Source organism: Physeter macrocephalus, chromosome 4, assembly GCF_002837175.3.
Source record: "Physeter macrocephalus isolate SW-GA chromosome 4, ASM283717v5, whole genome shotgun sequence".
NCBI classification, from domain to species: Eukaryota; Metazoa; Chordata; class Mammalia; order Artiodactyla; family Physeteridae; genus Physeter; species Physeter macrocephalus.
The window spans coordinates 33,845,961-33,860,680 of record NC_041217.1 but is presented as its reverse complement, the minus strand read 5'-3'; the positions used below and the strand labels follow the sequence as shown (position 1 = coordinate 33,860,680).

Below are 14,720 nucleotides of genomic sequence, written 5' to 3'. Positions count from 1 at the left end.
TCTTGTTGGTTTCTACCTTCAAAATATAATCCAAATCTGACTGTCTTTCCACCTTCATTGCTATCACACTGGTCCATTTCCACCACCATCTCTTGACTGGACCATTGCAAAAGTGTCCTAAGTATTGTCTCTACTTAGGCCTTTCCCCATGGCAGACTCCTGTCACATATCCCCCCCTTCTCTGCAAGTCTATTCTCAATCCAGCAGTCAGAGGGACTCTTTGTGTTTACAGACATTTTTACTGAAGGCTTAGGGAGACTCAAGATTTTACTTTGCAGGAACACAAGCAGCTTAAAATTTAATTTAGGGATACTTTACTCCTAAAACTTGCTCACCACTTCTATAACTTGAGCTCCAATCTTCCTCCACCTTGCCCCCATTCCTACCCGTGTTTTTCTCCCTGTCTCTCTATCTCCTAATTCCTGTTCATTTACTTTCATTTTAAATTTATTTATTTGTTTGTTTGTTTTTAATTATTTTTGGCTGCATCGGGTCTTCGTTGCTGTGCGCGGGCTTTCTCTAGTTGCAGTGAGCAGGGGCTACTCTTCATTGCGGTGCACAGGCTTCTCATTGCGGTGGCTTCTCTTGTTGCAGAGCACGGGCTCTAGGCACGTGGGCTTCAGTAGTTGTGGCATGCGGGCTCAGTAGTTGTGGCTCACGGGCTCTAGAGTGCAGGCTCAGTAGTTGTGGTGCATGGGCTTAGTTGCTCCGCAGCATGTGGGATCTTCCCGGACCAGGGCTTGAACCCGTGTCCCCTGCACTGGCAGGCGGATTCTTAACCACTGCATCACCAGGGAAGTCCTTATTTTAATTTTTTACAGATAAAACTTATGGAAAAAAATGAATCTTAAATATGCATATTAATGGATTTTTACATATGAATATATCCATAGAGCCACCACTCAAGCTATACAGAATCCTCCAGCACCCTAGGAGGCTTACCTCTATAGCTTATATCAACTCCCTTGCTATTTGCCTTCTCTCTGAGTGGAGAGCCCCAGAGATGGGAAGAGAAAAATGCTCAGGTCCGAGTATTTATTCCTTGGCTCCTTCTCTGCAGGGTCACATCAGGTCACATCATTCTGAAGGTCAGTTTTTCCAAGTGGCCCTCTTGATGTGACTCCAGGTTCTGGTAACCACTCCCTCTCCTGCACCATAGAGGGGTACAGGACTACATCATCCCCTATAGTTTACCCTGCCCACATCTTTGTAAATGGTTCCTTCATTAAACTTGAATTATCTCAGCTCAAGTGTGACATCTGTTTCCTGCTGAGATCTTGTCTGATACAGCAGGCATTCAATAAAAACCTGCTCAATGAATGAGTGATGCTTCCTTCTAATGATAGCTTTCTGCAGGACAGCCCTTTTCTGGCAACAGGGGAAAAAAGACAAAGGAATAAATGGAAACAGGACAAAGCTCAACCACTGTATCTTGGTCTTCAATTAAGTGATTTTATTGTGGCTCCATTTCCTTTTCCATAAAATAGAGGTAGTAGTATTACCTATCGAAGTCTGCCAATTGTGCAATTCAAAGAAATGCCATCTAGAAATACACAAAGAAAGTTGTGTTCTCTAGAGCTGTGCAATGCTGTAACCCCAGAGATTCCTTTTATGAATATTATCAGGGTAAATGGGGTAATACATGTGAAGCACAGTATGGAAGATGAGATTAGAATACTAAGGCTTTGTAGGCTACAGTAAGGAATTTGGATTTGAGTTTCGTTGCAATTGGAAGACACTGGAGGGACATTAGCAGAGTGAAGAGAGTCCCAGAGCTCCTAACAGCACAGCTCTCCCCCAGGTCAGAATGTTTTCCCCCTAAATATCTGCATTTCTCACTCAAATATCAATTTATCAGAAGTCTTCCTTGATCAACATATATAAAACAGTAACATCCCCCTTTCTATCCTGCCATCTGCTCTGGGGACTCTCTATCCTTCTTACCGCACTTGTTCTCCACAGCACCTGATATGCCATAAATTTACTTATCTGTTGCTACCACCAACCCTTCCACCATTAGAATGTAGGTTACATGAGGGCAAGGGCTTTGTTTTGTGTACTACTGTATCCTAAGCACCTAGAATAGTTCTGGCATTTAGAAGACACTTAATAAACATTATTTGAATGAATAAATGAATGAATAGTGACTAGCACACAGTAAGTACTTAATGAATGTTAGCAGCTATTATTAATATAAAGTTCATTAAGTTACTTCATAATACCAAATGAAGCATACATACCTTGAATCATTTCACTGATTTTGTTACAGATTCCTACAGCAAAATCCCTTTGGAAAGAGAAAACAGCAAAATTTTTAAAACCAAACAATTAAATTTGCTTCAGTTTTCTGAGGACTTAAAAGAAACAGAACACAGTAAGCACAGGAGAAATGCAATGCTCCAAATCGTAACTAATATTCCTAAGGTCAGGTGACAGGGGTGGGGTAAGAAATGCAACTGAAACCAAAACTCCAAACAGCAGTGGGCTTATGCCAACACTGTTCCCACATGATTTTCAAGGAAAGATGCTCTGATTTATGAGCATTGTTGCAATTTGCATTACTAAATGACACTGTCTGAAAGACTCAAGGTCACTATCTCAGTCTACAATGTTTTAGGACACACTTTTAATTAAGAGAAGCTTTCAACACACAAGCGATCACTTACGTAAACAATAAAATATATACCAAATATTCTGAATTTTAGAAAAACAGAGTAAGTATGAAGTAGTAGAAACGCAGTAGGAAATATAGATAGAATCTTACTAAGAGCCAAATTATTTAAAAGTGGCCATTTTTAATTTTAAAGACCTAAATGTAAGACTGGATACTATAAAACTCCCAGAGGAAAACAGGCAGAATACTCTTGGACATAAATCTTTTTGGATCCATCTCCTAGAGTAATGGAAATAAAAACAAAAATAAACAAATGGGACCTAATTAAACTTAAAAGCTTTTGCACAGCAGAGGAAACCATATGCAAAGAAAGCAAAAAGACAACCTACAGAATGGGAGAAAATTATTTGCAAATGATTAATCTCCAAAATACACAAAACAGCTCATACAGCTCAATATCAAAGAAACAAACAACCCAATCAAAAAATGGGCAGAAGATCTAAATAGAAATTTCTCCAAAGAAAGAAGACATACAGATGGCCAAAAGGCACATGAAACAATGCTCAACATCACTAATTACTAGAGAAGGGAAAATCAAAACTACAATGAGGTATCACCTTACACCAGTCAGAATGGCCATCATCAAAAAGTCTACAAATAATAAATGCTGAAGAGGGTGTGGAGAAAAGGGAACCCTCCTACATTGCTGGTGGGAAGGTAAATTGGTGCAGCTGCTAGGGAGAACAGTATGGAGGCTCATTAAAAAACTAAAAATAGGGCTACCATATGATCCTGCAATCCCACTACTGGGCATATACCCAGAGAAAACCATAATTTGAAAAGATACATGCACCCCAATGTTCACTGCAGCACTATTTACAATAGCCAAGACATGGAAACAACCTAAATGTCCATCAACAGATGAACAGATAAAGAAGATGTGGTATACATATACAGTGGAACATTACTCAGCCATAAAAAAGAATGAAAGATGCCATTTGCAGCAACATGGATGGACCTAGATTGTCATACTAAATGAAGTAAGCCAGACAGAAAAGGACAAATATGATATAGCTTAAATGTGGAATCAAAAAAATGATACAGATGAACTTATATACAAAACAGAAACAGACCCACAGACATGGAAAATAGACTTGTGCTTACCAAGGGGGAGGGGGAGGAGGGATAAATTAGGAGTTTGGGGTTAACATATACACACTACTATATATAAAAGAGATAACAAATAGGACCTACTGTATAGCACAGGGAACTATACTCAATATTTTGTAATAACCTATATGGGAAAACAATCTGAAAAATAGATATATATATATATGCATAATTTAATCACTTTGCTGTACAACTAAAACTAACACAACATTGTAAACAAACTATACTTCAATTAAAAAAATAAAAGAAAAATTAAAAACAAAGTAGGCATTTAAAAAATATTATATATGTGTAAAGTATCTTCCAAGGTGTTGCTTTTGAGTCTGTTGCAATTGAAGTATCACCGAATGTTGCAAAAGTTACTAATAACATGAATGTTTGTGATAAAACATTATATAACATGTAAGGAAATATGACACAGATAATATGATCTAACTTGGCTCTTTTAGTCATGGTAAATTATACACAGGGCATGAAATACTTCCCCTCTGCAGTTCAGATGTCTATAGAAAACATTTTCTGCCATTAAGATATTATTTAATATTCTCTGACAAAATGGAAAGCACACATCAAGTACACAGTGGTTGTCTGCAGGAAAAGTACCATGCAGTCATTTGAGTTTCGAGATGAACTACCCAGTTTTTTTCATGAAATTCCATAATTATTCAGAGTTGGCTATTTGCAGATATTTTCTAAAAAGATGAATAAAGTAAGCTTGTAACTTTAAGTAAAGTAACTGGGAAAATATTTTGCCAATCTTAGCTTCTAAGCAAAAATTAGCATTTCAGAAAACTTGTATCTGTCACCATGAGCTTGATAGCTTAATATTTAAAGACCTTCCTGATGAGATCAGTGGTGATAGTAACAAATGTGACCCTTTGATATTTTACAATGAAAAAGGTCAACATTTGGAAGACCTTCATAACACAGTGTACCAATATTTTCCAGAAGACCAATATCTAAGTTATAAAACCATACGCGGGTAAGAGAGGCTAATGCCTTTCAATGCAACAGTACATATTCACTGGTGGTTTTAGAGTTCACAGGGCAATTAACCTTTAAGAACCAACACTTTTCTAGTTTTGGTATAGTATCAAAGAAAAACATCCATAATTACCTATAAAGCCTTTAAAAACACTCTCTTTTCCAACTATGTATCTCTGTGAGGATGGATTTCTTTTCCACATATTTTAACCAAAATAACATTGCAACAGAAACAGTGAACACATAATCAGATATGAGAATCCAGCCAGACATTAAAGAGATTTGTAAAAATGTAAAACAAGGCCACTCTTCCCACAAAATTGATTTTTGTTTTCAAAAATAATTATTTTCATAAAGATATTTTTATGTTAACATATTAAGAATTTGTTACTTTTTAAATGAACTAATAAATATTTTTAAAATTTAGGCATTTTCATTCTAATACAGTAACTATCAGTTGATATAATAATCCACATAAACAAAAAAAGCTCTTTGAGGACTTCGATAATGTTTGAAGAGTGTAAAGGGATTCTGATACCAAATAGTTTCAAAAGTACTGCTCTGATATCAGCCTCACATTTGATAAGAAAAAGTAAGTTGTAAATGTCTTTCAGGTAGAAGGCAAAAGGTGTATTAGGTATGTATAGATGACCTGTTCACATTTCAGAGTGCTCTTGTACTTGTTATTCCTTCTGCTTGGAATATCCTTCCTCTAGATTGCTGCCTCTTCTTCAGCACCCAGTTTTAGCTCAAATGTCACCTCCTCAGTGAGGCCTTCCCTGATCACTCTACCTAAGCAGCTCACTCAGGTCATCATCACAATGACAAAACTGTTCTATTTTTCCATAACATTAATGAGCAGCTGAAACTATTTCGCTTACATCACAACAGGTCATTCATCTTTTCCACTTCTGTATTCCTGGGTGCTTGGAATAGAGTCTGGACATGATAGATATTAACTAAGTATTTCTTTACTAACTATATAATAACTTTTAAAAAAATAGTATCTTTTTTGTTTTTAATTTTTGGCTGCATTGGGTCTTTGCTGCTGTGCTCGGGCTTTCTCTAGCTGCGGCGAGCGGGGTCCACTCTTTGTTGCAGTGCGCAGGCTTCTCATTGCAGTGGCATCTCTTGCTGTGGAGCACAGGCTCTAGGCATGCGGGCTTCAGTAGTCGTGGTGCGCAGACTCAGTAGTTGTGGCTCGCGGGCTCTAGAGTGCAGGCTCAGTAGTTGTGGCGCATGGACTCAGTTACTCTGCGGCATGTGGGATCTTCCCAGACCAGGGCTCGAACACGTGTCCCTTGCGTTGGCACGTGGTCTCCCAACCACTGCACCACCAGGGAAGTCCCACTAACTATATAATAACTTTTATAACAACTCAAAGTTTAAAAGTCTGTTACACTCCTCTAGGGTCAATAAACTGCAAGTTAGAAGCCTGCAGTTTTCTTTCTTTTCTTTTTTTCTTTTTTTTGGTCTAATAATATTTTCCAAAATTCTTAATGTCAGCATTAAGAATATGTTAAGAATAGATAGACTTGTATGGTGAAATAAACAGAATAATCTGATTCTCCAGCTTCTTCCCCCCACCCCAAATTCCGATGTCACACCATTGGTCATACACTTCTGCACTGCTACCATCTACTGGTACCAAGGGGCTACTCCTTTTAGATGGTGAGTGCATCCTTCAGTTCACCCCAGTCACCACGTGAAGTCACCTCTCTCATTGACAATGCCTCCCTGGCCCCTGAAGGCATTTGGGTTTGCAACTCCTGCTCTGGGACTAGCTCTTAAAAATTATAACCTTTGGGCTTCCCTGGTGGCACAGTGGTTGAGAATCCGCCTGCCGATGCAGGGGACACGGATTCGTGCCCCGGTCCGGGAGGATCCCACATGCCGCGGAGCGGCTGGGCCCGTGAGCCATGGCCGCTGAGCCTGCGCGTCCGGAGCCTGTGCTCCGCAACAGGAGAGACCACAACAGTGAGAGGCCCGCGTACCACACACACACACACAAAATTATAACCTTTTTCAGAACAAGTCACATGTGGTTGTGGTAGCAGACAGGTGGAAACAGGATTAAATAAATTCTTAAGGTCTTTCTTGGCCAGTTTCTCTAATTTGTTTAAGATCCAAAATTGATGGAGATACTAACATAAAAATCCATCAGCAGTGGTTGAGATATTTGATCTCAAGCCAGGTCATCATTTCTGGGGGAAGAGGTAAATGCTAATCTGAAAAAGACATATTTCCTTATTCACACTCTGATACATCTAGATAGGTCCTTCAGACTTTCCTATTGCAGTAATTTGGTAATTTTTATTTTTATTTTTATTTTTAATTTTTGTGGTACGCGGGCCTCTCACCGCTGTGGCCTCTCTCGTTGCGGAGCACAGGCTCCGGACGCGCAGGCTCAGCGGCCATGGCTCACGGGCCCAGCCGCTCCGCGGCACGTGGGATCCTCCCGGACCCGGGCACAAACCCGCGTCCCCTGCATCGGCAGGCGGACTCTCAACCACTGCGCCACCAGGGAAGCCCTAATTTGGTATTTTTAAACATCACAAATCACAAGTATACCATATTGAAGCCTGGTATGTGAAAAACTGCTTCTACATAAACTATTAAATGTTTACTGGTCATCAATTCAATAAGAAAAAAATGCCAACTTTCAAAAGCACAAATAGGAACTGTCTTTACTCAGATATTTCTCTTCCTCAATTATTGCCACACCTACTACTTTCAATCAGTGAATTAAAGACTATACGCTTTCTAGTCTCTAATCTCCTTTTCCAATGAGTAATCCTGGAATTTTGAAGGCTTCATAAGAGCAGCTGAATAGATGAATGTACATGTATTAATAAAATATAAAGGAAGACTGTTGGCGATTAACTCTTTCAAGTCTTATCCAAATTTAGCAGAGGCTCTTAATGTAAATGCTACTTTTTATTTTAAAAAATTCATTAGTCGTCTGATTATAAAACCAAAACTTGCTCCTACCAGGATATACAGAAATTTATAAAAAAGAAAACAAAAATAAGACAACCATCTTACCAACCAGAGACAGTATTTCGATATATATCCTTCTAGTCTTTTTTCTATTCCATAAATATAAATACTTGTTTTTTAAATAAATCTATAATATCATATAACCTATTATGTAACCTATTTCCAAATATATTTCTAAAATATATGCGTTACAAAAGCTGATATAGTATTTCGTTGTATGGTCATATCTATCTTACTAGCACACTGGTTGGAATTTAAGTTGTTACTAATTTTTTTGGTTACTATAACCCTATAACTAGCATCCTTATAAGTAAATATCAGTACACATTGCTGACTCCTTAGGATAAGTTCTTATAAGTGGATTTTCTAGGTCAAAGGAATGTACATGTTTGAAGCAAAATACATATTACCAAAATGTCCTCCAGAAAGCAATGCTACTTCCCCATCAGTCACTAAAGGGAATAATATATATTTTTTTAGAGAGGATAATCAAGCAAGTCAAACACAGTAATAAAACTATGGTCAACATGTCATCAAAAAAAAAATACACACACACACACACACACACACACACACACACACACAGATATACTGTTTTTTAAGATAGTAGACTATGACATCCCAAAGAAATTAAAATTGGTTTCAACTCAAGTTACTGTCTCTGTCAAACTGTGCACAGTTCTACTGCCAAAAAGCTAAACTTGAGAAGACAGTAAGAAAGCAGCAATTTAGTATTAGGACTATATGTCTGGGGAAGGCTGTTCAGTGGACAAAGCTTCTGTTCCCCAGTGACGCCTTCCCCAACTATTCTAATCCCATGCTGATCCTGTCCTTCTGGAAACTCTAATTTCATTTACAGTTAATGCCAACATCTGTACTTAACTTTTCTGTTTTATGGATTTAAGTCCTGTTTTCCCAACATGACGGAAACCCCCTTGGAAAATACATCTTGCCATTTACATTTTTCTGTATCCCTTAGTGTTTTACATACACAGATGAGTTATTCCTTCAAAATATCTTCCTGGGAAGCCAAATTATAAAAGGCCTACGCTTACTTTGACTGTGCAGAGAAGTTAGCAGCAGCAAAAACAGCAGCTTCAACTTCTACGTTATCATGTGAATCCAGACTCTGACGAATACTATGATGAGCATTCTTCCTCTCAGGAATTATTGATGCCAGACTTCCCAACATCCTGCACAAATAGAGAAACCCAAGAAGAATGGAAATACAATAAGCTCAAGGTCAGAAAAGGAAGAAACAGGCAAAGCTAAATTACCAAAACTAAAGTTTACAGGTCATTCCATAAATCTCAGGTTAATAAAGTATCAATTTTAGAAATCAAGCAGTGACTCAAATTCTAAACACTTTTTCATACTTCAAAATGTCGGAAAAACTAACATGGCTTATTTAACACAAGCAAAACTTTTAAAAATCACCTTGAAGTACGTGCCAAGTACCAAAGAGAGCCCAGAAAAAGAAACTTTTAAATTATTAAAGCATCAAAATATCAATTTTCCAATGTTGTATAAAGAAGTCCATTTTAGCAAAGCATTAAGAGTTCAATACTTTTGTTATTAAGCAGATCCGCAAAGTAAAAAGTAAGACTTCCCAGTCTTTTTTTCAACATCAGTGATTACTTGTATCATGATTTTCAAATCTCTCCTCAATATCAAGAGCAGACAGGAGAATGCCCCTTGGGGCTCATATCAGAATTGAGGAAGGAAGAGTTTAGGAAAGTGAGTTTCAAACAATCCAAAAATTATGCATGTAATTTCATAGATGATAGACCTAAAATGAGGATATTGGTTCAAGCTGGATATAAGGCTTACAAAATGAAATTCTAACAAAACTTAAAAAAAATTTTTTTTAATGCCAAGAAAGAAAAGGAAAGGCTGAAGAAACTAAGATGGTTATATCTGGCATTCTCCAAGGAGTCCAGATATAAATTATCATGTACAAAAACAAGCACATAACCAAGAATGAATACAGAAAACTGACATGAAACAGTAGAACGAGGTCAGGAAGGTAAAAGTTCAAAATAAGCTGAGGCTAAGCCACATTCACCTTAGAGTTATCAGATCGGAACATCCACCCACAAAGAGAAATATTTCAAATGTAAGTTACCAAAACAGTATCATAGATGGTTGGCTGCAAGGCATTTACAGATTAGGATGGTTACCATATTTTCTCATTGACTGTTAGTAGAAAAAATAAAAATAAATTCTTAATATTCAAAATGATAAAAGTAAATATATTGCCTTTTGGGGATATATAATCACAACTCAAACAATCTTGTGGTGACTCATTAGCATAACAGAGTATACCGGAGTGTGATGGCTCTTGCTACAGGATCATTACTATGAATCACAGAGAAAATCCTCTTCACAAATTCATCCACATTTAGAATCTTCTCCAAATGCTTCTCACTTTGTTGAGTAACTTTAAGAACACACAGCCTCAGGAAATTGTTTCTATGAAAAACCACAGATAAAATATATTAGACCACTTTATAAAGTAATATTTAATTAGGAATCAAAGCAACACTAACGATATTAATAAATTTTAGCAATAGGTCAATGTTTTTCCATCTTAATATTCTCTGTCTTACCACTGAAAGAGTTGAAGTCTGTACAGTCATCCTGTGATATCCATGGTGGGGAGGGGGACTGGTTCCAGACTACCCCCTGCCATACCAAAACCCTTGGAGACTCGAATCCCTTATACAAAATGGCATAGTATTTGCACATCCTCCCACACACTTTTAAATCATCTCTAGATTATTTACAATACCTAATACAATATAAATGCTATATAAATAAATGTAAATAGTTGCCAATGTGTGGCAAACTCAAGTTTTGCTTTTTGGAACTTTCTGCAACTTTTTTTCCAAATATTTTTGACCCAGGGTTGGTAGAACCCATGGATGCAGAATGCTTAGTTGCAGAGGGCCAAATGTACATGAGATGCATACTAAGCATAAGCAGTTAGCAAAGCCTGCAGTCCTGCTGCAAGGCACCAAAACAGTAGTAACATAAAGAGAAGCCCTGGACCCAAACTCAATCTCCTCAGTCATATTATAACCAAGGAGATGGTCATCTTCCTCTCAAGCTAATTCTACAACATCATTTCTCCAAGTCTGATTTGGTGTGTGTATAAGCACATGAATGCATGGAGAAGGGTGGAAAGAAGTGGGAGAGGGAATGGCAGAGAGAAAAAAATAGGTGTATATTCAGTGCTTGCTTACCTGTTTCAGGCACTTCACAGTGACCCATAATCTCATGTAACATGTAATTTCATGTTATAAAATAAACTGTTAAATCAGAAACTTCTCCAAACTATCTGCACAAAGCCACAGATATTTCCAAACTATACAATAATATATTAAGGTTGTCTTAATTTTGAATTATCCTGTCCCCCAAAGAAATAAGTACTCTCTGACTTATATCCTTCACTTTTGCTTAAAATGCCATTAAATTTCACACCAAAATTTGTTGCAAATTGCCATGTGCATCCATTAAAATGGTAATGAACCACGTGGAAGTCCTAAAAGGCAAAAAGAATACAGACCACAATATAAAACAAAGAAATATGAACAATGTGCTTTAGGACACCAAGGCCTTAAAAAGACTTACCCGACTCTGAAAACATCAGCTAACTTTAGGAAAGCGGAATTGATGAGAATGGGGAATGGATACTTTTGAAAGAGCCTGGGAAAGCGGACAACTGCTTCACACTGTTCACCAAGTTTGCCAGATCTTAGACCTATGAAGAGCATAAAAAGGGAAGAACAGATTACAAATTTGTGGCTACAATAAGGCAAAAATAGCAAATATCAACACATTACAGAGTAAAATTATTTACACAGTAAAGTAATAATCATTCTTAACAAGTAAAGTACAATTGTAACTCGTTACCTTTTCAAAAATAAAAATGGCATATGAAATAGTAATTTGGTAAAGTGTCACTTTTAGGTATAGAATAATGAAAAAGAAATTATTTTTTAAAAAAGATTGAGTTGATAAAATATTTGGGGCCATAAGTAAACCTCAACAAATTTAAAAGGACTGAAATCATACTATGTATGTTCTCTGACCATAATGGAATTAAATTAAAAATCAGTAAGAGAAAAATATCTAAAAATTCCCAAATATTTGGAAATTAAGCAACACACTTATAAATAATCAATAAGATGAATCACTGAAAGAAGTGAAAGGGTGAAAGAAGAAATCAGAAGGGAAATTTAAAAAAAGAAAAGAAAAGAAAAACAGAAACTGAATCCTTAATTTGCACCATATACAAAAATTAACTCAAAATGAACCACAGACCTAAATGTAAGAGCTAAAATTATAAATTATATAGAAAAAAATACAGAGGAAATCTTTATAAGCTTAGGTTAAGCAAAGAATTCTTAGATAAAACAAAAAAAGTGGAGTTTTTAGATTAAAAACATCATAAAATTAAACAGTGAAAAGTTAAACTCTATCAAAATTAAAAACTTCTGCTCTTCGGCGTCCCTGGTGGCCCTAGTGGCACAGTGGTTAAGAATCCGCCTGCTAATGCAGGGGACACGGGTTCGAGCCCTGGTCCGGGAAGATCCCACATGCTGCGGAGCAACTAAGCCCGTGTGCCACAACTACTGAGCCTGAGCTCTAGAGCCCGCAAGCCACAACTACTGGGCCCGCATGCCACAACTACTAAAGCCTGTGCACCTAGAGCCCATGCTCCACAACAAGAGAAGCCACCGCAATGAGAAGTCCATGCACCGTAATGAACAGTCGCCCCCACCTGCTGCAACTAGAGAAAGCCCGTGCGCAGCACCGAAGACCCAATGCAGCCAAAAATAAATAAATAAATAAATTTATTAAAACAAAAACTTCTCTTCAAAATATACTGCTAAGAGAATAAAAAAACAAGCCACATAATGGAAGAAAATATTTATAGAACATGTATCTGATAAAGGACTTCATCCATAGTTCTTATATCTCAATAAAAAGAAAACTTAATTTTTTAAAATGGGCAAGATTTGAAGAGAAATTCCACTAACGAGGAAATAAGGATGGCAAACAAAAGCACATGAACAGATGCTCATCATTGTTAGTCATCCGTGAAATGTAAATTAAAAACCACAGTAAGACACCACTACACAGCCACTAGAATGGCAAAAAAGACCGACAATACCAAGTGCTAAGAGGATATGGAGCAACTAAAACTCTCATACATTGCTGGTGGGAATGCAAAACTATACAGTTCTTTGGAAACCAGTTTGGTCATTTCTTATCAAGGTAAATATACAGTTATTATACACTCAGCAATCTTACTTCCAAATATTTACCTAAGTGAATTGAAAACATCTGTCCATACAAAGATCTGTATGCGAATGTTCACAGCAGCTTAATTTGTAATAGCCTCAAACTGGAAACAACCCAACGCAGTCTATCAACTGGTGAATGAATAAACAAACTGTGGTCCATACAATGGACTCATACTCAGCAATAAAAAGAAACCGATTACTGATACAACAACATGGGTGGATCTCAAAATCATTATGCTAAGTGAAAGAAGTCAGTCCCAAAAGACTACTGTATATGACATTCTGGAAAAGGCAAAACTATGGGAATAGAAAGCAGAAAGTGGTTGCCAGAGGCTAAAGAAAGAGAACTGACCACAAAGGGGCACAGGGCAAGTTCTGGGGGTGAAAGAATTGTCCTAGGTAGTGGTTTCATGACTGTATACATTTGGTGGATTTTATTATATACAAATTATACCTCAATGAAATCTGATTTTTTTTTTCCCCACGCCGCACACAGCTTGTGCAATCTTAGTTCCCCAAACAGGGGTTTAACCTGGGCCCTCAGCAGTGAAAGCGCCGGGGTCCTAACCACTGGACCATCAGGGGATTCCCTCAATGAATCTGATTTTTTTTTAAATCCAACAAATAAAAGGAGTTAATATTCAATCCTTAAAAAAATTCATTAAGAATGAGTATCTTGATATGGAATTAACAGTATCACCTTCAAATATTTTTCTTTTAGTATTTTGCCGTTTACAAAATGCTGATTATATCTGCACAAGAATAAGTGCCCTAGAACATCTCTGTTCAGTAAAGTTTGTTCACTGCTAAAAAATGACAAAGGAAATGTTTGTCTGAGGTGTAAAACAGGGAATGTCGCTTGCCATTCAGTTCTACAAAGATTAAGTTGCTGACCTACAGCACACCCTGAAAGGAATTTAGGACAAAGAACAAGATGAGGCACTCTGTGCTTTAGGGAGAACAGGCCAAACAGGCCCTTAGATACTTATATTTCAGGGAAAAAAAATTTTTATGAACCCAGATTCTTGCATCTTCCCACACTTAGAAAAGCAATAAAATCATTAACTGAGATATCTGTTCCTTAGACTAGCAATAACCTTCTACCGAGACATATGTTGGATTGCACATACTCCTTAGCCAAAATCACATGTATACTGACATCTCTCTCGGCCTCTTTGGAGCAGTTCCTCAGAGCTATCTGGAAGGCTGTCTCCAGGGCTATAGTCCTCAGTAAGACACTGAATAAAACTCAAATCACAGCTCTTATATTGTGCGGTCTTCCCCCAGTTGACAGGGTTCTTTACTGGTTGCCACTTTGTTCCAATACATAAGACAACCACAAAGTAAATCTGCACATGCAATTTCTACAACTTACTAATGACTTAAGTTCTATAGGTACACTCATGTTAGTTATTTGGTACTTGGAAAATATTTCCTCATAGGAAAAAAAATAGCACAATCAGTACTCATAGTACTCCATAATCTAATAACCACTTATAATAAAAGTTCCTCTGGGAAAATTAATTCAAAATTAACCCTAGGGCTTCCCTGGTGGCGCAGTGGTTGCGCGTCCGCCTGCCGATGCAGGGGAACCGGGTTCGCGCCCCGGTCTGGGAGGATCCCACATGCCGCGGAGCGGC

At 37.5% G+C, this 14,720-nt stretch overlaps 1 protein-coding gene across 3 annotated transcripts in view; it reads right to left on the bottom strand.

The window, feature by feature from the left end:
- INTS7 (integrator complex subunit 7) overlaps positions 1–14,720 on the bottom strand; it is a 95,968-nt gene that overhangs the window by 72,962 nt on the left and 8,286 nt on the right. For all 3 annotated transcript variants that reach the window (XR_003679407.2, XM_007102635.2, XM_007102636.4), the window contains 4 exons: positions 11,402–11,531; positions 10,094–10,240; positions 8,824–8,961; positions 2,241–2,287 (listed from right to left, as the gene is read on the bottom strand). Coding sequence is in view for 2 of the 3 variants with exons in the window: in XM_007102635.2 (XP_007102697.1) it covers positions 2,241–2,287; positions 8,824–8,961; positions 10,094–10,240; positions 11,402–11,531 (462 nt within the window). In the remaining variant the exon portion in view is untranslated. The remainder of the gene's footprint in view (positions 1–2,240; positions 2,288–8,823; positions 8,962–10,093; positions 10,241–11,401; positions 11,532–14,720) is intronic.